Source organism: Mus caroli, unplaced genomic scaffold, assembly GCF_978045245.1.
Source record: "Mus caroli unplaced genomic scaffold, Mus_caroli_1 scaffold_1, whole genome shotgun sequence".
Lineage (NCBI taxonomy): Eukaryota > Metazoa > Chordata > Mammalia > Rodentia > Muridae > Mus > Mus caroli.
The window spans coordinates 60,345,648-60,369,790 of record NW_028227256.1 but is presented as its reverse complement, the minus strand read 5'-3'; the positions used below and the strand labels follow the sequence as shown (position 1 = coordinate 60,369,790).

The 24,143-nt window shown below is 41.0% G+C and overlaps 1 protein-coding gene across 3 annotated transcripts in view; it reads right to left on the bottom strand.

Moving 5' to 3' along the window:
- The window catches only part of Adam23 (ADAM metallopeptidase domain 23), a 150,149-nt gene that overhangs the window by 111,493 nt on the left and 14,513 nt on the right, over positions 1 to 24,143 (bottom strand). For all 3 annotated transcript variants that reach the window (XM_021167059.3, XM_029477536.2, XM_029477522.2), the window contains exon 3: positions 6,900 to 6,976. In XM_021167059.3, coding sequence (XP_021022718.1) covers positions 6,900 to 6,976 — 77 coding nt within the window. The remainder of the gene's footprint in view (positions 1 to 6,899; positions 6,977 to 24,143) is intronic.

Here is a 24,143-nt window from a genome sequence, read left to right as displayed (position 1 = left end):
TCAGTGTTGACGAGCTGAAGGATGAATTAACCGTGTCAGTCAGCACGAAAGCCAGTTCTTTATTCAACCTAACTGAAGTCATTTTAGTGAAGTTGTTTTCTTCTTCCAAGAGTACAGCATGAACTGCTTTTAATGAGCAAATTACTGTGTGCATGCGCTTCTGTAAATCGGCGTTCTCTAGCTATTCATGTAAACACCCCTGAGTCCCAGAAAATTCAAAGAACTCTTCTAAATCTGGAACTACCTTCCTGGATAGATTATAGTAACACTTTAGAAAAAAAAAATCCTGTTCTTTTCTTCCTACATCACTGGGGCCATTGCTATCCACGCAGAGACCTTGAGGCCCTAAAGTCATCTGAATCTGTCCTCACACTGTCACCTTGCACCATACTCCTGCACATCTTCTCATGACGTACCCACACAGCGCTCCCACCCCCAGAGAAGCATCTCCCCCTGCAGGAGAAGGAGAATATGAGAGCCAGCTAAAGTCGTGCCCTATACACAGGAGAATGCTCCCACCCCCAGAGAAGCATCTCCCCCTGCAGGAGAAGGAGAATATGAGAGCCAGCTAAAGTCGTGCCCTATACACAGGAGAAAGAATGCTCCCACGGGGTTTGTGTGCTGCTCTGATCCCACAGACTTTCTTCTCCAGTGCCTGCAAGTAACTACAGATTTCAGCACTGCCCCCCTAGTCCAACCTGAGTCCCTTCTCTCAGCTCACTTGGTTACTAATAAAGCAACCCTCTTAAGTCCCCACATTCCACATCTGCAGGTCCACACCTTTAGGTTACAGCCACCTATCACTGAGTTTTACAGTTTTCACCCAAGTACAGCGTTCCCTGAGGACTGTCAAGACTCTCCCCAGAATAAGGCTCCTGCCTGATTAACAACCTAGAATGTTTGAACATTGGTACATAGTGAGAATTCTTCCTTCTTTGTCCTGCATATGGGTCAATAGTGGGCAAGCATATACATTGCTGTGTAGATGCCATAGGGTCTTCTTATGTAGTCCTAGCTGGCCTGAGGCTTAACGTGCTGGTTTTGAATGTGCAGATGATCCTGCTTTCGTCTGCTACCCAAGTGCTGAGATTACAGGTGTGTACCTTTCAATAAACAGGAAAGCATGCTCGTAGGTCTGGTCAGTTGCCTGTAGCCAATCGTGTGGCCTGAAGATTTATGCATCCAAAAATTCGATGATCTCCAAATCCTGTTATTTTCTAAACTAGTGAGCCGGGTGTGGTGGTGTACTCCTTTAATCCCAGCACTCGGGAGGCAGAGGCAGGCGGATTTCTGAGTTCGAGGCCAGCCTGGTCTACAGAGTGAGTTCCAGGACAGCCAGGGCTACACAGAGAAACCCTGTCTCGAAAAACCAAAAAAAAAAAAAAAAAACTAGTGACTGGTGACTGGCCCCAGGGCACATGAATCACAGTATGTTTCCAATACAGTGGGGAATGGCATCTAAGTACCTGCTCCATAGACTATCTCCTCTGTATCATTAACCCTTCCTTCCTCATCAGCTCCATCTCTCAGGTTATCAACTTGCTCCATCATCACAAAAACAGATAGCATGCATTCTTCTAACTCTTCCTCTCACCTATAAAAATCGCTTTTGTTTCCTCAGATGAAAGATACACAGCTTCGACTGTGCCCAGAGTGTTTCTTTCTCTCTTCTAACTACTCCTAGGCCTAAACCTGAAAGCGTCTAGAATTGCTCTGACTGGCCTCATAGTAACTTCAGCAATCTGTTCTAACCTTCTGGGTCCTTCTCATTCTCTGACTCATTCTGTCTTCATCTGTATGCATATTCTTTCAGTAACCTGTCTCTATTGGACTGTCCAAGTAAAACTGCCCATACACACATCACACCACACAACACCTCTCTTTCTCTCTTGCTGCTCTTATGTAGCCTCTCTTCCCCTGCTATGCATGTGAGAGTTGGGCAGATTCTATCTCTGACTCATTCTATAAAATCTTTCTGATTTGTCAGTTTGTCTGCCCCCCAAATGTCACTTTCAAATATGGCTGCTTCCTCTACAACCTAACCTTACTGACATTGTTTGGAATTAAATATGTGTGTTAAGAGTATGTCTGTATTCCAGCAGATCATACTGGAATCCAGGGTGTGTCTGCATGCTGTCCAGATCATATCTTTAAATGTGATCTCCTGACAAAACAGCCATGTTGCTTGATTAAAATTCCTCTACACTCACCCAATTCTTCAGTGGCCATGTGCTGTCCCCACATTATGTAACTGGTTCCTCCAACAACCCCCAGCTTTACTAAAACTACTCTCTGACAACCACCTGGACAAATCAACTGGACAATCCAAAGGATGCTCATTGCTTACCTTACCAGAGCATTCAACTGCAGATAATGACGTGAATCACATCTTTCAGTTCTGAAACTGTCAACATCATTATCCTGCAGGTTCTCCTCCTACTTCTGCAGTCATTTGTGTCCTTCACAGGTTCCTCTCTCTACCTCCTGCCTATCTCCCAGCTCTCTTTATTCTGCCTCTTTCCTCCTCCATTTAAAGGCATATTTGTCATTAATGTTTATATGGAAGTAACTCGCAAGGCAACTCCCTCCAGCTCACATTTCTCCACTAGTTTTATTAAACTACCCTCTAGATGCAAACTGTCTAATCAAGACACTTCTGTAGGCTTTAACTCTTTTTTCTGCTTTGTCATCCCCATCAAACCAATTCTAATGATTTTTACCAACTGAAGACTTCTTACAAGTATCCCCTCTCTGTGTGACTTAGCATTGCCTGAGAGCAAGACTTGTTTAGTACCCTTGACTTTTTACAAATTTGGGAATGATTCCCAAGTATTTGAGCGTAAGTTCCAGACCATTCATGAGTTTTTATCAGAAGAGAAAATTTAAATGCTCAAGCTTCACTTGCTTTAGTCAACATCAAGATCACTAATTGTGAACACCAGGCCTCTGGGTGACACATTATTAATGCCCACTAGATTCCCCCATGGATAACATCTCTGCTATGTGGGCTATAATCATAGTGACTCCCTGGGCTACTTTTTAAGGAACTTTAAGGTTGCGGACTCTGTACTGAGACCTGTGTATGCCCTCTTGGGTAACCGGAAAAGGATGAAAAGGTTTGGTATCTTTCTCGTCATATTGTGTGAGGTTCGTCAGTTTTTGTTATTGTTGTTGTTGCTTAGTGGTGGTTTAGTTGGATTTTTTTCCTCTTCTTCCTCCTCTTCTCTTCTTCCTCCTCTCCTCCTCCTCCTTCCCTTCTGTCTAACCCTCAGATCTGACTCTACTCAGCTCCATAAACAAACATGCTGACCAATGAGAAATGATTTGTCCATAACTCTAACATTCTAATTTGACCTAATCGCTCTCCTCCTCCTTCAGCTCCACATCAAAAAATATCAGACTTTGAAAGGAGTGGAAAGAGATAGCACTGAGTTCCTGAATGTCCTTTCATTGTTCTCGGTGTATCGCTCTTTATGTAGTTTATCTCTCTCCCTCAGTCTTGTGCATCCAAAACTCAACTCTGTAAAACTCAAAGATTGATTTGTGAGCCAAGTTCCCTCTTTCCCACTCTTTAACCATCGAGTAAGCCCTTTAATTGTCTCCTAAGTACTGGTTTTTCCATGTCAGGAGCTTCTAGACCTGGGTCACAAACCCCAACAAGTTGAGCTACCCCTCAGCTTAGAGCATCAGAATTATCTCCCTCTGTCTTACCCTTGTAATTTATGAAAATTTCAACAAAGAGCAGGCTCCTTTCTCTATATACCCTTTTATTTGCTATAATAGAAATGACAGGCATCCTGCCATGCTATCTGTGAGTCTGCAGTCCTCAATTCCCCCAAAGGAATCTTACACAAGCACATTTAGCAATCAGGGGCTAAAGTGTTTCATCCTGTATGATAAGCACACACTAACTAAAGACTTAAGCTTTCCCACTTCTCCTGCTGCCTGAGAATCAGAAACAACCTGACTGCAAGCACAACTATGGGCTAACCATCAACCTCATACCATGGATTTCCCCACACTCTCTGAAACATATAAGAAGGGACCCCTGCTTAGCCTTGTGGGTCTTAACTCTCTTCAGAGCTCCACCATACCCATCTGTTTAATCTGTGGTATTAATGATTCCTCTAATAAACATCTTACCCAAAAAGATAATCCATCTTACTGTCTCTCTTGACCTTTCAATGCCTGGATGTACTTCTCCATCTCCTCCATCCCCACCCCCACACCCCCACCCCATTTCTCAATATTTGCCTTGCTGATGTAAGACATGATCCGCATGTCTTACAAGGTAGGTCTCCAACATTACCCCTTCTAACATGTATTTTCATATTCCTCCTTCCTGAAGAGCTGCCTCTCCTTGGTGTATCAGTTAGCCATAAAAGTGGAATTTTTAGGTGCATGTGAAATAAGATGCTGTCCCTTTAGATGCCTCCTGGCATCCTTTCAAGTTGTTTTGTTATTGTGATCACATAAGGCACCATTTTAAACCAAAAAAAAAAAAAACTGCTGACTTTTACTCCAGGTACCCAAAGTATAAACTTTGTTAATTATAATGCTAAATTCTGTTTATGAGGATTGATATTCTCTGGCTACAGCCACCCACCATTTTTTTTTTGTTTTGTTTTGTTTGTTTTATTTGGTTTGGTTTGGTTTGGTTTGGATTTGTTTTTTTTGAGACAGGATTTCTCTGTATAGCCCTGGCTGTCCTGGAACTCACTTTGTAGACCAGACTGACCTCAAACTCAGAAATCTGCCTGCCTCTGCCTCCCAAATGCTGGGATTAAAGGTGTGCACCACCATTGCCAGGCAGCCACCCACCATTTTAAAACATGTGATTCATGAGAAAGCTTATTCAACGTCTCCTACTGAACATGCTCATGAATGTGAGAGAGTCTACAAGTGACAACACCTACCAACATGAATATGCAGCGTCTTCCAATGAAATCCTAGCCTTCTGTGTGCAAAGAGACAGTGCCTGTTGAGCAATTAACCTATTCCCCATGCTGTCCTTGGCTACAGATAAGAAGCCTTTCTTCACTGACTGTCTTGGTCACACTACTATAGCATTCCACATTAACCTTTAGCACAAGACAGCCCACACTCTTCTAAAGTTATTTTTATCTCTCTATCAACCATCCCCAGCTAGACTCAATTCCTCAAGCAAGGATATTCATAATAGGTATTCAATCTGATTCTTCTGCATGTTAAATGTTAGGTAATTCCTGGTCTGCCTCTGTAACTCTAAATACCCTGGACATCCCATCAGACCCTTTCTCAGACATCGCTTCTTTGACTGGGAAGTTCTGCTGTGGTCATGCTATTTTACTATTCAGAATACACAGCATTTGATGCAGCCGTGGTGGTGCAATGTAAGCAGAGCTGCCCTCCAAAGTCCACTGCAGTACTGACTGCAACCTCCTCTTCAGGCAGCATCAAATATGGAGAGGACTGAGACAAACTAAAATTAGCCTCATCCTGGTACTCAGCATAGCCGACGACTTGGCAAGACAATCTCTTATGCAGGCACACTGCTGACATAGCATGGTGAACTGGAACTCAACCAAAGGAGAAAACCTGCAATATCTTTAACACAGAAATTCTGAGTTCTGCTGATTCATTCTGACTTAAAGCTGCAATAACACTTGAGTAAGGAGCACCCAAGCTTACTCCGCAACTTTTTTCTGCAGAGCTGACAGAATTTGGCATACAAGAAATTTAATAGTCTTCTGCGATTCCTCAGATGTTGGCTGTGGTCACCTGCATTACAGTGTCTGGTAGCATTAAGTAATTATTTCTTATAAAATGTAGTCCTCTTTAAACTATTGATGAGAGCTGAAAAATCCTATCTAGTGTCTATAAGTAAAGAGACTCATATGGGAAACCACCTTCACCAAAGACAGCGTTTGTTCACACTTTGCACGGGAACACCTGTATAGATTGTCCCAACTTAGGAAAAAGCATTTAAATATCAACATAAACACAGGCATAGAGACAGTGGGATAAATTTTCATTAGTACAGAGTTTCAAAGAATCTCCATCAGTGGGGAATTATGAAGCAAAGAACCTTCTTAAACTAGATACACGTGAATCATTGCTTGCTTTCTTCTTCCTACAGAAGTCATGTGTGTTGCATTATAAAAAGTAAAATGGAAGAAATCTCTAGACTTAAGTCTAATTATGCTCCAATCAGTAATCTGTTATGCTTCTTATATAGTAATTATTACAGTTAGCATTTAATTAACTAGCATTACTTCAAATATTTATCCTTTTTAAAATTACAATATGGCAAGACTAGGCCTCTCAAGAGTCAATCATAGATCAGAGAGGGGCTCACAGGGCCCTACCCCTCCTTACTGAACGACTGGCTATTGATGGACTCTGAGGGAGAGGTGGTGATTGTCTATGGTATGTACCAACTGATATGCCCACCAGACTCCAGTGGATAGTTTCAAACTCCATGGTCACACATCCAATTCTGGTTAAACTCAGTGGGTCTCAAAAAAAAAAAAGAAAATAAGATATGAATGTGGAAAGGAGACTTGAAGGGGAATTGGATGGGGTGGGTATTTGAGGTGGGGGAGAGATTAGAAAAGGTGAGGTTACAGGAATCAGAATATTCCTTCTATTTGTACAAAAGTCTGAAATCAACAACTCAGTAAAAAGTTATTAAGAATCATAGTATGTAAGCCCTGTATTTGGGAACAGGTTAGATGTCTTGTTTCAGGAGAGTAAAATAAAGATGCACCTACTACTAAGTCTCCCCTCTTCTTCAAGCATCCTTTGCCAAATACTGTGCTAGAAAAAGTCAGTTGCTTCAGCAGAGACACTGTTTTGATGCACCTTAGAAATGACGTCTTCCTGTGCCCGCCTCCTCGGAGGGTTTGCCGGATACTTACTTGTTCAGTATGAGGTCAAGAATGAACTTGGAGCCGAAAGCTTCGATCTGGAAGCTTGCCTGGGCCAGATGCACAGCCTAAAAGGCAAAAAGACAGAAGGAGCCTGAAGAGATGTTTAACAGGACCAGCATTTTTATGTAGACGTTTCAATGCATCTTTATGTATGAACTCATCTCTTTAAAGGACTGGCCATGCCATCTTGGTTCTGCTTGGAAGACCCACCATGTGAGCAGAAGAGAAAACTGCTCCTCCAAAACAAAGCCACTGTGGCCAGGAGCAGCAGCATGCAGCACGCCCTGCTGGGTCTCCAAAGTGACAGAGATAAATTGTACAGACCTCAAGTTAAAGTTTGACTTTAGACTGTTTTGTGACACACACATCCGCCCCAAAATAGTTTCCTGCATGAGAAATCACATCAGCACTCTGCTCTTCTGTGGGACAGGAACTTTCTCTATATGACATTATCAGCAGAATAGGTCAATAAAATGTGATGGCACAGCCTTCTGAATTCTTTTCAGAAGTGTAGCCCCTTTGGAAGACTATGTTGACATCCCCTTGTAAGAGTCTGCAATTGATGCATTCATTCAAAACCCAACAATAATCCAGAATCATATTTAGCAGGTGTTAAGAGATGCGCAGAGGGGCTGGCGAGATGGCTCAGTGGTTAAGAGCGCCGACTGCTCTTCCAAAGGTCCCGAGTTCAAATCCCAGCAACCACATGTTGGCTCACAACCATCCGTAACAAAATCTGATGCTCTCTTCTGGAGTATCTGAGGACAGCTACAGTGTACTTATATATAATAAATAAATAAACCTTAAAAAAAAAATGAGATGCGCAGAGGTCAGAGAAGTGCCCTGAATACTGTTGAAGTATACTATCCAGCATAAAGCTTTCCTTTGTCATTCTACCAAGTTAAAAAAAGAAAAAAGAAAAGAAGAAAAAGACAAGGATATAGGCAAAGGCCTACGGCAGTGAGAGCACCAAAGAACAGGTAAAGTGCTCCTTGCCTGGTAGCTGGCAGCCAGCTTAAACATCCTCTAAAGACTTTATATTCCCAGTCCCCCTGTTGCCATTCCAGGCTCCTCACAGCCCTCTCTTCTATTATTATTTATTAAATGCTCCCCACCCCCATCCTCCAAAGGCATCCTAGTCATCCTCCCATCCTCCATCACACATACCCTCAGACAGAACTCTCTGGTCCTCAGAGCACAGGAACACTTTACTCCCCCTCCTCTGTCTAGTGGGATGTTTGCATCCTTCCACTCCCTCCAAGGAGTGAGCACCACGACACATGTCACAGGAGTTTTGCAAGTGATTGTAGATTAATGATCCTTCCCCCCAAACTGCCCAACTCTTCAAATAATTCATCAAACATCTATTGTCAAGGCTATTATCTTGCCACAGCCATAAAAACACCATCAATAAGACTATGGTTTTTACTTCAGTCTATCTACAACTGCTGTTTACTCAATAAACTCAGTAAACAGAATTTTAAAGGCAATTAACACATACTAAATTTCAAATACAAACCAATAAGTGGTTCTTGCTACCCTAACACCATCAGCCGCCATTTCAAAATCCAAACCAAACAGAATAAGGTCACCACGCGTGTCCGAGATTCTTGCATCTAAAGATAAAAACAAGAAACATCTGTCTTGTCAAGTGTGGTCTCTCTCAACTGCAGCAGACCATCCATATAGCCAAACCGAACTGCATAATCTTTACATGAATTCATTTTGTATCTCACACTATCAATTTTTGCTTGAAGACATTTATACAGATGAATAAATAAGAGATTTTTTCAGCTATGGTTTTCAAAAGCATTCTTTCTATCTAAAATTATTTTCTGAGAATATAAGTACTTAAGCATATTTTCATCATAAAAATATATTATGTAACAGGGAACTGTTCACTTGTGGCAACTTAGCTTAACCAGTCTGATCCATAGAACCTCCTAACAAGCTTCCTTATAAACTCTAAGAACCTGATATCGACCCAGGGAAAGCTTCCTGTCTAGCAAATAAGCAAGGAAACAAATGTAAACACCAAGAGGATCCTTTTGGAAAGTAGGGTCGGCTACTGGCAAACACAGCACGTCTGTTTTGTGCAACCGCTTGGACTTACACAATTTGACTACCGCGGAATTTATCACAAGTCAACATGACAAGCTTCAGTGTGGCAATATTTAGCAAATGGCACCGGGTTTGCCCTCTGTCCTTCCAGGAAGTTCGCTGCAGAAGTGCTGTGAAGAAGCCTTGCAGGTAAAGATGGCAGAAGACAAGGCCCCAGGGAACTCAGTGCCAAGGCTGAGTCACACCCAGGTAGCCACACCCAGGACAGCAGTCATGGAAAGACTTCTCTGACAAAGTGCTATTTGAATAAAATTTCAAAACTTAAATAAGGAATCCACCTATGAGGGGAACAAGAGATATATTTTCAAAAATAGGATCAGAAGGATGAATGTGGAAATGGAGAAGGCTTTTCAGTTTTTAAAAAGTGTGTGCCCTGTAGGCAAGTAACTTGCAGAGTAAACGTCAAAGGACCTGGAAAGGTGACCTGCCCACTGGAAGGCTTTGTATGATGGGCTCAGTGACAGATGGTGGCAAACGTGCACCTGGGGCCAAGATGGCCACCTTTCCTGCAAATGCGAGTTCCTAGCATTCACTCAGCAGCATCTGGTTCACACCATCATCATCATCATCACCACCATCATCACCACCATCACCACCACCATCATCATCATCACCATCACCACCACCACCACCATCATCACCATCACCACCACCACCACCCTCCATATACATGAACTCATTACTCTCCAGAACCACTGAGGTTCAGCCACACCAGCAACAACACAGCCTGTTTTCCACAGGGGTTAAAAAAAAAAATCTAATTCGTTATCCTTATCAACACAGGTGTTTTAACATTTTAACTTACTTCATTTTTAACAAGCAGGCTGCATATTTTTCTATAAAATAAGATTTCTTCCATATACTGATCTTCTTTGCTCATATTATCAAAAAAAAAAAAAACCCAAAACCCTGTGAATTCACTTAATAAGCTGCATCCATATTAAATGATGTCATTTTCTTGCTCCCTGTGCATCTTCCCACTCTTCTTCACTCTTCTTCACGATGCCCCGGTGCACAAAGCACGGATTCTGCACTTGGCCACGGCTGGTGGGGGCTTCTTTCCCCATCATCCCTTATCCCTGTGCTGCCCTTGACACCACATATAAACAGACTTTAATTTCTGAAATCAGCTATGGCATTCCTTTTATGAGATTTTTGTTAACAAAATTATGTAGTTTTAAGCTTTTTTTAAATTTGAAATATTCAATATAATGAAGCCAAGTGAGTCCTTCATACTCTGTGTTCATGTCTATTTATGCATGTCTTTTTTATCTTTGAGGCAGGTTTGCTTGTTTGTTTGTTTGTTCTTCTGAGACAAGGTTTTTCTGTGTAGCCCTGGCTGTCCTAGAACTCTGAGATCTGCTGGTCTCTGCCTCCCAAGTGCTGGTTGAAGTCATGTGGCACCATGCTCATCTTTGAGACAGGTTCTTAAGCAGTCAGGCTAGACTCAAATTCACCAAGTCACTGAGGCTGGCCAGAATTCCTGCCACTGCAGGATAAATCATAAATTTTTATTTACACACATAAATACATACATGCACACATATATGTATGGTTTTATACACACACACACACACACACACACCTCCCAAATAATAGGAAATTAGCCGAAGAGCAGAAATGAGTAGGGTTTTGTGTAATTCAGCACAGCCCTTCTGATTGCTCTAACAAGTGTTCGGAATTGACAAGATGCTACACACCGCTGAAAATACAAAGGCTGCCTCCAGCATTGTTCCTCTCTTTTGAAGGAGGAATGAAGCAGTGGGGTTTGTATAAAATGGGGTCCTCAGACTACTTCAGAGAAGGGTTGGTGAACCCCACAGGAGGTCAGTTGTTTTCCCCTTCAGGACGTGTGTTAAACAGCCTGGTTTTATAAGTATGCTCTCTGTAACTGCGCTGGAGGAGGACACAGAGTTTTATAGCCAGGAAGCATCATTTCACAAGGAGGAGCGCATTGCTGGGCTGGGAATTAGCACCCTGAAGGACTGGAGACAGCTGTTGCCGCAGCACTTTGGTACTTTGCTTTTGACTAGGAATCTGGCCCAGGGAAATTGCAGGCGCTCCATAAACAAAAACAACTAGAAGCAATTATACACACAACCCGCCTTTGCTGAGAGACAATTTAGAAGCCTGAAAGTACTCTTTTGTTCATCTGGCCTTTTTCTTCCTTTCTTTCTTTTTGTCTAGTAGATGACATCTAATGCTACCATATTAAGCAACTTTAAAAGCCTGTCCCCATCCTAGGCCAGGTGCAGTTGTAAGCTTTACTGTCACACAATGCTGTGGTATAACCCTGGCAGCCTGGATCAGGCATACGGCAAATGCTGAAGAGGTACAGTGAGCTGTTCTTGAGATTTATATTCACAGACAGTTAATAGACATAAAAGTTAAATGAATCACCTATAAAATATATATGCCTATAGATAAATATATGTAGATAAATATGTATATATATACTACCTATAAAAATATAATATAAAATGGTCATTTGAGCACATGCATATTTGACATGAAACCGTGTTTCACACAGGATTCTCTGCCTTTTGTGGGAGTTGAGCTCTCTGTAGTGTACCTATCACTGGAACTAAAATGGGAAAATAGAAAGTCTACACTTTCCCACTTACAGAACCTAATTTCAGAATTCGGTGAAAACTGAGAAAGCTGCAGCAGAAAGCCTGTTGTTGCCAGTCTCCTCGTGTCTTAGGTGTGACGCTCCACTCCATCCGTATGCGGTCGGAAGCAGAGGACAAACAATCGGAAGTGATTTTCTCTTAAGTATATTGTTATTTATGGAGACATTCCTTCAAGTAACACAGGAAACATTAAGGGTGACTTATTAGGGCTGTAGAGACGGCTCTGCAGTTAGAGACTTGCTGTTCTTACAGAGAACTTGGGTTCAGTTCCCAGACCCTCATCAGTCATCTCACAGCCAGCGGTAACTCCAAATCCCAGGATTCAATGTCCCCTCTGATTTCCTTGGGCACCACTCTCGTGTGCACAAAAGACACTGAGACACACGAACACAGACATAATTTTAAAATCGAAATAACTGGAACTGACATCCTCAGCCCCTTCTTGTGTCTCAATCATCTCAAACCACCGTCATATTTACCCAGAATGCACAGAAAGCAGGCAGGATACGTGTTCTTATTACTTCTCATATAAGGGAGAAAAAAATTTTTTTAAAGAGATAGAAGGTTTAGGGACATTTCTGTCCAAGGTCACACATCAGAGGAGTGCAAGTATTCTCTTCAGTTCAGTGAAAAGTGCCAAGTACACGTCAGAAGTCCTTAAATCTTCAGGCTTCAATAGTTCCTAGTCATTAAAATATAAATAACAGTAGCTTACCACAAGGATTATGTATGAGGATTAAATTAGACCATAATGTAACAGAAACTTACTAGAAAAGCTTGGTCACATAGAAAAAGGCTTAATAATTTAAAAAAGAGTAACATAGACTGAGAAAGGAGAGGGGGGAAAAAAAGACTATATTAACATTTTAGAAAGGGTAAAATGCCAGCTACCTCAAAATTCCCTCCCACTGTATCTGGTTACCTTCTAGCAAATTCCAATGTGCATTTATATTTGGCAAAATTTGAAAATGTTATATTTTTATTACTCACTACCATTACAGATTATGCTTTGACCTTGTTCAAGTGCTGTGTCTTTGAAACAATATGAATCATTTTCCTGAGAAGAGAAACAGCTGCAAACGGATCACGAAGGCAGTTTTGCAAATTAAGGTAATTTGCTGAACAATTCCTGCCAAGGTACACTTAACTAGGTAGTCCGTGGAAGAGAATATCATCACGTGCTCTTCTATTGTGTTCTAATGCACAGTATTATGAGGTAGCCCATTAACAAGTTGGAAGAGGCAATCTACCATGGATGAGCTACTGCAGAAAATGTAAGGTTATAGAAAAATTAAGATTCACATTTAAGAAGATGACCATCTGGGACATGAAATGAAAAACAACTGCGTACAAAATATAATGTACCAATTAAATAATAACAAAAAATTATCTGTCATCAAGGGGAAATATAAGCAAGATTAATCATCAGATGTGGAGTGTGGACAAGCATATTAGAATTTAAAGAGGGATAGTTCTGGAGGCAGAAATAAGTGACAATAGCTTATCGAGAAGTCTCAGCAAATAGAACTCACATCGCTCCAGCATTTAATAGGATGAAATGATCAAGTGTTTCTAATGCTTGCTAACAAACAGATGCATCAAAAACATGCTTTTAAAGCAAAACACAGGGTATAGTGGGGTATTAAAATGCAATTTATATTGTGGTGAGAATCAAAATTGACAATGTATCAAAAAGTATTTCATGACATCGATAGATGTGATAGATGTATATAAACCCAAAAGTGCTAATGTATTTTGATAGGCAATCTATCTTTAGCAGAAACTAGGAAGCTGAAGCCATGTCCTTTTTGCCTCCTTTTGTTTTACAGAAACGAGACCAATACATCAGCCAAGCACAGGCCACAGATCAGCATCTCCCAGTAAAAGAAGCAGGTCACTGCTTGACTTTGGTCTCTATGCCAACCTCACCAAGAAACGGAGTCTGAAAGAAACGTGGCCAGTATTCAATTACTGATGTGATGACACAGAGAAAGGGAAGCATGGCCTTATAGATCCATGAAACTTCTGGCCAATCTTCTGCAAGCACTCCTTTCCAAATCAACCATCTATAAAGAGACCCCAAGGCTGATACAGAAAACAGGAGAACAAAAGACAAAGAGAAGCAATTAAAAAACAATCCAAACAAACATTCCAATAAACAAGCGCCATGATCCATGAGCGCTGAAACTTTCTCTGCAATCTCTAAAGAGGAGCCAAAGACGGGGAGGTACATGTAATATCATGAGGGAAGAGGGACCATGAAAAATTACTCCTTTAGGGCTCTGTGAATACATCAGTGGCAAAGACTCTTTGGACACGTATATTAAATCTCTTCAGCACCCTAACCTTTGGTAATTACTCTCTTCTGTGTATTCAACTTACAGTGCCAACAATACAGACACACTCACAAGCCTCCAGAGTGATTGAGTAAAGCATCACCAGTGGCGCCACAGCTGTATTCTTAGGCTGTCCTGTAGTATGTGAAAGACGAATCCAACTATGTCAACAGTTGCCATGGAAGCGGTTTCTTTCTGCTGCCTTCCTGAATGGTAACATTTAATTTGATGCATTAATCTAGTAGCTGCGGTATGACCCACCTTCTTCCTTCTCCTCATAAGTTCCTAAATCACATAATGGTACAACTCCAAATAGGGCCTCTCGCTCCAACTCTTTTGTCCTAAAGTAAGAATACTGTCTGTCTCTCTAGCCAGAATTCTAAATACCCACTAAATAATTTCAATGAAAGAAAAAGAGGAGAGACTCTGGAGGTATTGTTCAGTGGTAGAGCATTTTTCGTGAATGCATGAAGCCCTACGTTCAATACCCAGCCCCAGAAGGAGAAGGTGGAGGGAGAGAAGGAAGAGGAGAGGAAGGAAAAGAAGGAGGAGGGAAATGAAGGGCAAAGGGAGTAGGAGAACAAGATATAAGCTTTGAAAATAAAATAAATTGTGCTTCATACTTATTGTCTGTGACTTGATACCATTTTTCCAGAATTGCTTATGTAACGGGAGTGCTATCCTGAAAACTAGCCTGCTGAAGACAGCACCCCATAACAACCCAGCCTGCTGCTCCACTCCTTGAAATGGTGACTATGACTCAGTAAGCTCCTTTCAACTTCAGCTTCTCTCTGGGACAGAAGGCTCTTTAACTCACGGTGGTCACATGAGGATTAGTTAAGAATTAATCAGAGATGCAAAATGAGAATCATAGTTCAGTAATTACACACTTCACCTGAGCACTATTACATCTGGCCAACCATAGATGATAGAGTGTGGACCAAATATTCATTTCTAGTTCTCCCTCATGGAGCAAACACTAAAGACAAGTAGCTAAGAGGGCACTAAGCAGATGCGTCTACCCAGCAAGTTAGAGAAGACACTTTTTCTAGAGACCCTTGCTTGTGACTCTACCATTCCTCCCAGTGACTCTTGCCAGATTTCCACACACTTCTTGTTTCTATTTGCATGTATTTCCCAAGCTTTGCCTAGGAGACTGCTCCAAGTTCATCTGAACTGTGCAACTATTTACCTACCTACGATGTTCCTAAGATGCCTTGATTCATGTCACAAGCTGCCTAACACTGGGGTACAGCTTCTCTTTTTCTCTACAGGAACTCACCTAGATTATGAAGCTCTCTGGACTTTCCGGGTCTGGCCATAGCTGCTTCTGTCCTTTGCTCTTAACTCTGGCCTTGTCTACAATTATCAATGTGTTTCTTTCTGCCCCTTTGGATGGCAAGAGTAACTTTCAAACTAGACCTGCCAAAGATTTTACAAAGCTACAGGTGTCACTACACTCCTCAAATCACCCCAGGGCCTGTTTCTTGTCAAAGAGGCTCAAGAGTGTCTTATTTAAAGTTTTGACTTATGCACATACCTAGCAATTGAGAATTCCAGGCAGAAGCAGCAGCTACCCGTGGAAGCCCTAACACAGAAATGTTGCATATGTCAGAGAAGAGCAGAAAGCCCAATTCCAGTGGAAGGAGTGAAGGGGAACAGCTGAAGCAGTCAAGTTTGGGAAGTAATAATGAGGGTCAGGTGTGTAGAAGCCCACACACAAGGCGAGATTACTCCCTTGTGCTTTGAATGAAATAAAGTCACAAGGTCGGGCCTTCTGTTTTAACAATTCACTCAAGGGTATGGTGTTAACAATGGACTCAAGAAGTCAGGTAACAAGAAAGGAAGCAAAGGGTCCAAAGGGAGGTTGCGGCAATAATCCAGGTAGGAGTGTCAGTGGGTTGGACCTGGGTGGGCAATGGAGCTGATCAGAAGTCATCGGGTTCTGGTAGCCGTCAATGGACGCTGCTCACAGGATTGATATGAGTTATGAGTGACACAAAGGACACTGAGAGCCACACAGCATTTGTCCCTGAGGAATCAAAGGGAGCAGGAAACGCCTTGAGTTAGGGAAGAAGATGGGAACTCAGGACTTCGCCATCCATTGCACATCTGTTATGTGTATTAGGTATTCGAGAGGAGAAGCAGAGAGGACAACTGGAAACAAGGCCCCCTGCCTTGCTGTTAAGAAAAGGTAAACCTTTAGTTAATGTTTATTAAGGGACTAAGAAAACTAAGAAGTAATGGACAAATAAGTCAATGATCCAGCATATGAGTTAAGGAAGAACTCAATGAACCTTGGAGATACAAAACAGGTCCCAGTAAAAAGGACTTGTGGGGGGAGGGGGAAGATGAGGAGTACACTAATTGGTTATTAAATTCCAAATGCTCAGCCCTAAAAATGGATACATTCAAGTCTCATTATATGGACTAAGCAGGATATACTTAGATATTTAGAAATGCAGACACACAGACATACCAATAATTAAAGATAAAAAGGCCCAGGATTTGAAAGAGAACAAGGTGGGGTAGACACACAGGAGAGGTTGGTGAGAAGACAGGAAGGAGGAAATGAAGTCATTATCTTATATTCTCAAAAATGTATTATGAAAAATTACTTAGGTGTGGCTGCAGCTATGGCAGGAATTAAGAACACTCCATGCTCTTGCAGAGGACTCAGGATTCCAGCATCCTTAGGACAGCTCATAGCCATCTAGAACTCCACATCCAGGGCATCCACTGAACTCTGGGGGCATCAGGTATACACGTGCTGTTCAGATGGCATACATGCAGGCAAAACACTCAAACACATAAAATAAAAATAAGTAACTTTTTTTTTTAAGATCTAAGGAAAGAAAGAAACTCAGCAGAAAATATACTCTGTGACAGAACTAGGAGTTAAGTCAAAAACTAAGGTGAAGGGGGGGGTGGGGAACCTATAAAAATCAACAAAAAGCAACTCTACTCAGGGGCTTAAAAATCGACATTTTCAAGCATACTAGTGAGGTGCCATCTTGTAGCCCAAGAGCTGGTATAGACTGGGAAATCTGCTCCCACAGAAAGAAAATCCTCAGCTGCAAAGCATGCTCCTAAGCCCAGCTCTGTGACAGACCACAGGCCAATGTTCGTGGCTGTTCCGTATTCCCAAGGAATCATAACATGTTTACCTTTGCATTTCTGAAAGTCCGTCTTCATATTTTAGAAGTGATGCTAGCATTACTCTCAATATTTCAGATTTGTTCCTTACAGTCTGACATGCATTGTCACGGACTTGTGGGATCTTGAAAGTCATCCTCAATGGATTTTGTTTCACCATCTATAGCTTCTACCTCAAAGACCTGTACTTAGGCTGGAGAAATTAAGATAGAGTTTACATCCTACTTAATAATGTCATTTTCTAAAGGTCTTTTACTAATTTAGTTTAGTCACCAAGGTTTGTATTGTGGGGGCTGGTGAGGTTTCTCAGTGGGAAAGGCTGAGTTCAATCTCCTAATCCACAGTGGAAGGAGGCGACCAAAAATTGTCCTCTGATCTCTGATCTCTATTTGTCTATGTGTCTGTCTTTCTCCCACCCCACTTCTCTCTGTATCTCTCTGTCTCTGTCTCTGTCTCTGTCTCTGTCTCTGTCTCTCTCTCTCTCTCTCTCATGCGTGCATGTATGCACTAGCTTACTAGCACTAATGACACAAAGTTTGTATTGAGAAATCTAGGAGCAAAAAAGCCTCCAGACCACTGTACAAAGCTCTCTTCCTGCATCCATTCCCAAGGCTGGTACTTAAGACTGCAGATGAAAGCAAGGGGATTTTGTGTGAATATTTCTTTTTAAACCACAATGATTCAAGATAGTTAATAATGCCAACAAATAAGGGAAAAATTAGGTAATTTTTCAATTTTTTATTATTTTTAATTCTAGTTATTTCAAGTGGTTTTTATTACCTGAGATAAGCAAATAACTACTTGGGGTGATATTCAGTTATTAATGATTGGAGAGGGCACAGTGCTATCAATATTTGAGAAATAGCAAAAAAAAAAGAAAAAAGAAAAAGAAAATCTACTTAGAGGTTTTCTAAAAGTAGGCTTATAATAAATGTAATACTTTTTTTTCTTACACACACACAAAAGGAAAATACCATTTAAATGAAGACTTTACAGCATATTCTTTCTCCCTTCTTTTTAAATAAACACTAAATTAGTCAGTTCCCTACAAAGTCCAAAACGTACAGATTCTATAGGGAAGTTCTGGTACTCATGTGTCTATGTTTCATTGACAGTTCCCTATTTCCTAGCTTATAGGTTTACAGGACTCTGGCCAGGCTTCTCATCATCAACCTCCTGAGACCTTGAGCTAAAAGTCTCTTTGGTGGGGAATAGGATGGGTATCTACAAACCCAGCCTCCACCCACAAGAGACCAACCAGCAGCACCTGATCTTCAGCGTGGGACAACTAAAAGACATTGCCAAACAGTCTATATGCCCAAACTACCCTTAGTTAACAACCCCTACTTCATATATGCAGGAGCTGTGTGAATTTAGATTCTTCTAGATACACCACCTTTACACAGATTCCTTTAACCTTATCTTCAAAGTCTGTTTGCAACCATCAACAAATAAATTCCAAATAAAACAGGAAGTGACTGCAAAACAAAAAGACAATGTTTAAGGCTCTTTCCACAGGTAGAGGAAGCCACCTGAGAAGCAGGATTTTAAAATTTTTATACCCATAGAGATTCCTCTAAATTAAAGTACAGGTTTAAATCTGTCAAACGAGCTCACACACATCCTTCAAAAAATAATAAAGAAAGCAATAATGCAACTATGTGCACAGTCCAAATTTTCAATCTTTTTTAAAGGATGCTTAAAATTACTTTCTTTCCTCCCGAAGTGACAGCTTCTTATTATCTTTTGAAATGTCATTTGGTGACTCAAAAGAAAACAACTGTAATTTAAACAGCTAGGAATGAGAGCAGAGCGAATGGAGTCATAATGGAGCCTGCGTTCTGAGGTTACTAAGCTGTCTTTCCACAATTGAGGCAATATCCTCACGGTGGATGAAACGCCCCAGTCCCTAAATGTCATTTGTTTGATGATGGCCCCCACATTTCTATTCCACTCCGACCTGTCACTGACACCACAGCTAAGTCACTCACAAAGATGACCAGTCACCCTCTGGAGCATGAGAGGGGGTGATGGGATGTACCCTATCCTCTTGGTTCTGAATTTCCTTCACAGATTTCCTAGGGGAAAAGCCCACCAGGCATTTCCAGACTTCTGGGTTAGTTTCTTATGCCTGCTCTAGTGAATGTCTATAAAAATTTAAGCTACAAACAACATAAATTGTTATCTAACATTTCTGGACATCAAAAGTCCAAATCAAAGTCTACAGACTAGCGAGAAGGTGCTTGTGACCATGGTTCCTTCTGTAGAGACACAGGAAGAACCTATTTTCTTGGATTCTGTAATCCCAGGAACCACCACACTCATGGGCTCAAGGCTCCCTCCAAGCAAGTATCTGCATCCACAGTCACATCCTCTCCTATCAGTCTGCCCCACATGGGCCTCAGTGCTCTAATGAGGCCACCCAGATGATCCATATGCATTCCAGTCCATTCCAAAACCATCTGTTTAATTATACCTATCTCCTTTGTCATGGAAGGTGCCATATTCACAGATTCTAGAGATAGAGATGTGGAGAGGATTCTTCTACATACCAAATCTCCTCTCCTGTTCCAGCCCAATCACCAGGAAGCTGGATGCTCCATCTCTAAATGTATCTATGGATTTATCTGTCAGACTTGGTCCTGTACAGCTGTGAGCAAGCACCAAGCTGTCTCCTTACATCCACTCTTGCCCTACAGCTGTCCATCCTGAATAGGACTGCCAGATGACCTTTTTAAAATATGAACCAACTTCTTCCCCTTTTAAAACACTTTAATATGTTCCTAACATAATGAGAAAGAAACCCTAACAAGACCTTTGTCTTCTGGCTCTTTCTTACCTTGAGCAAAGAACACAGCAGGAAATATGAAACACTTTTCCTCCACAAAATGTCTCTCTGTCCTTCACTATCAACCTTCCAAGGCCCTGCACAATGAGCTTGCACTCCTGGCAACCCTTCATAGAGGGATAATTTGTTCCAGCTGCTCTCCCTGGGTCTCCAAGTTCATCTCTCTCTCTCCAGAGGCCAAAGACTGCAACTTGACACATAATTCTGAAACTAAATCCCTTCAAGATCATTTTAGGTGTATAATGCTTGCTAAAAATCACAAAAATTAGGAAAGAAAGCATGTCAGAACTGAGAGTCGAGAGTTGGGGAAGAAAGAAGCACAGGCTAGTGAAACACTTTCACCTTTCCTTGAGGCGGAGAAAAGATAATATCTTAGGCTGATGGGTATCTAAAAATAGGTCAGAGATAAATTATTAAATGTTATAAGAACTAAAAACAGAAATTCACCAGCCTTTGAAGAGCACTAGGAAAGAGACTTGCTGTTCATTTCGTGCCACTATGAACTCTGAATTCTTAGACCATGTTGGGAAACACATAAAAGTAACCATGAATTTTGCACGACATATTTATGCCAACTTCACACACAGGAATGTGCATCCTGGAATACATCTGTTGTTAGGTTTTCACCTATTAGAATGCTCCTTTGTCCTACAGTCCCAACATTACTCTTTGGAATTCTATCACCAGAAACCAAGACACAGAAATGCCTTGCTAAGGACTTCACAATAAGACAGGGGTGCAGCACAACCCAGCTAGCAGTGTTTCTATTGAAAACCACTGCTTAGGCTCCTCTGCTTTATTTTTCAAACACTCTTTCCTCTTTGAATCGCTTTACCCCACTCATTCCTGAAGCCAGCTTCTCTCCTTCCCCTCCTCGGCCCTACAAGTTGGTGCGGGTGCATGCTTAAGTTGTTAACTTAAGTTAACTTAAGTTGTGCATATATGCAGAGGTCAAAGGCATATTGGAATACCTTCCTCAATGTTCTCCCCCCAATGTTGAAACAAGCTGCCTCACAGAACCTGCAGCTCACTGGTTCACCAAGGCTGGCTGGCCAATGGGCACTTGGGATCTACCCATCTCTGTGTCCCAGACATGAGCCACCATAACCAGCTTTTCTATGTGGGTGACTGTAGATCCGAACTCAAGTCCCCAAGCTTGCTCAGCAGACACTTTGCTGCAATGAGCCTTTTTCCCACTCTGCCTTGTTCCATCCTCAGATACACATCCATGATCTGTGACTCCTATTCTTTGTCTAACACCCCAGTTTCAGACGGCAGCTACTCCACAACTAGAGCCAACCCTGGAAATAATGACTGACCCTTAACTTTACAGCACACATCCCTTTTTGGAGGACATTCCACAAAACTTTAGCTGGGAGTGTTGTATTGAATGAACTCTCCCATGTCAAAATGAAATGACATAACAATTCAAATCTCTAAATTCCACACATCTTTTCAGCAACTTCCAAGGTTTATCTAAAATAACTAAAGGATTCCAAAATCTAACTCAACCCTCTTGGGAGTAAAATGACAAAATTTAAATCCAGACAACTTATCCAAAATTGGCAACCTACGAATCAGTCATTCTCCCCATAATCTGAAATTCTTTTAAAAGAAACTTCTAAAAGAAAACATACAAAATTATTACAAACTATCTTTATTATTATTATTATTATTATTATTATTATTATTGAAATAACAAAGGCCCTATATCAAAACTCATAACTAACATGACACTGAATAGTAAAGACTAAATTCAGAAAGAAATTGAAGGTGTTGATTTATGCCACTTCTATTCAACATTGTAATGGAAGTCCCAGCCAAAGTTACTAAGCATGAAAAAAGAAATGAAGGTACCCAAAGGCAGACATGAAAATCATCTTTCCATACATGATATGAACTCATATACAGAAAATCCTATGGTCTACAAATAAGAAATCTAAGAATAGTAAATGAATTCAGAAAATTCGCAGAGTACAACATCACACTCAGGATTCAATGTGAAGGGCTGAGTGTGTAGCTCACTGCCACAAAATAATGTCTGATTTCCACATATTAGCAATAAACAATCTGGAAATTAAATTAACCAAACAATCCCATTCACTATAAAATAATGAGGAATAAAGTTATTAAAGATGCAAAAGATTTATCTTTAAAACTACAAAACTAGATAAAAAGAAGTCTAAAGCCACAAATATATGGATATCCATCAGAGTTCATGGATTTAAAAACTCAACAGAAAAAAAAAAATGCAGTGCTACTGCATTTTTTAAGCAATCAATAGAGTGACCCAAGACCAGAAATAGATAAATCCATCCTAAAGTTTATGATGGAATCTCAAAGAACCCCAAACAACCAAACCTATCTTGTAAAAGAAAAGAAGCTGCAGGTATAGCTTAATGATAGAGCATGTGCTTATCATGTGTGAGGCCCTTGAGTTCATCTGACACCTGCTGACAAAAGTGTGATGATCAAAGCATGGTTCTGGCACAGAAGAAAGCAGGAAGACCAACAGAGTAGGTTATAAAGCCTCGTGCAAATAGAGGCAGATAATCTTCAGCAAGAATACCAAGGCAGTTTCAAAGAGAAAAGATGGTACTGGGGAACTGGATATCCACATGAAAGATGGGAGGGAGGGAGGGAGGGAGGCGGAGAGGGAGAGGGAGAATTGGAACCTGACCTCGAATGATCCAGAAAAGTTCAATCAATGTCTACAGAGGATCTATGCAATACATCTAAGCCCTAAATGACAAAACTTCCAGAAGAAAGCATGGGAGCAGGAAAAAAGACAAGAGGAGAAAGCCTCGTAGCACAGGACTTGGTGATGACTTCGTGAATATGACACTAAAAACATGGGCATCAAAAGAAAAACTAAATGAGACATCAAAAAAAATGATAAACAAACTTTCGTACATTAAACATCACTGTCATCCTGGTAGCACAGGCCCATAATCCTAGCTATGAGCAAAAGCCTAAGGAAGGGAGGTGACCAATTTGAGGCCAACCTGGGCAACAGAGTGAGTTCAAGGTGAACTGGGCAACTTCCCATCTTGTCCCGAAATAAAAAGGAGAAAGGGAGATGGTAGAATCCTTGTCTATTATGCCGTAGAGCCCATTCCCCAATGAGAGAGGACAGGAATACCAACAGAATGAAAGAGTCCACATAGGATGTGAAAAGTTCACATAGAATGCAAATCAAGAGACTGGAGAGTTATACTCAGAATGTGTGAAGAATCTCTACCAGCTTAACAACAGAAAACAAACAGAAATGGGAAAGATTGAATAGGCAAATTCTCCAGAGAAAATGCCTTTGTCATCAATGAGAGTATCAAAAAGGATTCAACCTTAGCAACACTGAGGCAATAAAAACGAAGCCATGAGGACTTATTGCTTGACACCTCTGAGGATCATCCATATTAAAATGCTGAAGATAGCAAGTATTAGCAAGGATATACAGTACTGGTGAGAATGTAACACAGGGTCTTCACTATAAAACAATTATACAATGACTTGTCCTCTCTGCCCATGAAACCCAAAGGTTGCATAATAGCTATTTCCATAAGAGCCCTACCCAAAAAAATCCTGTGAAGACTCCTATCCTCACTACAGAGTTTCCCATTTTGGGCCCTAGATACCAAGAAGAAAGTGCCCTTTCTATGAAACTAAAAAATCTTCATTACACCACAGAACAGCCCCTCCTTTGGCTGAACCCAGAAGCATCAACTTTCCCTGTGGTAAGAAAATAGTCTGGACAAGTCTCTGACCCACCCGTGCATTTCTGAATAGAGACACATGCCCTTTAATGTATGACAATGTTAGCGAATGTACTGAGATGATGTGTTTGTCTTCCATTGCTAACAGTTAAAAAAAAAAAACTCACTTTAATTGCATGGTCTAGGACGTTAAGCTAGGAAAATAAAAACTTTTTATTAAAACGTGAATTAATCAAAGTACATAAGCTAACTATTTTAGTGTGAATTTTATTTTTTTTAAACTTAAACAGAATTAAATTACGTTGAATTAATTTCTGTGAGAAAATGATATCTATAAGGTGTACCTTACTATAGTTCAAATCACTTGTAGAACTGGTATTTAAACCGTATTCATTGTTCTAAGTTATATGTTCAAAGGTGTGAAG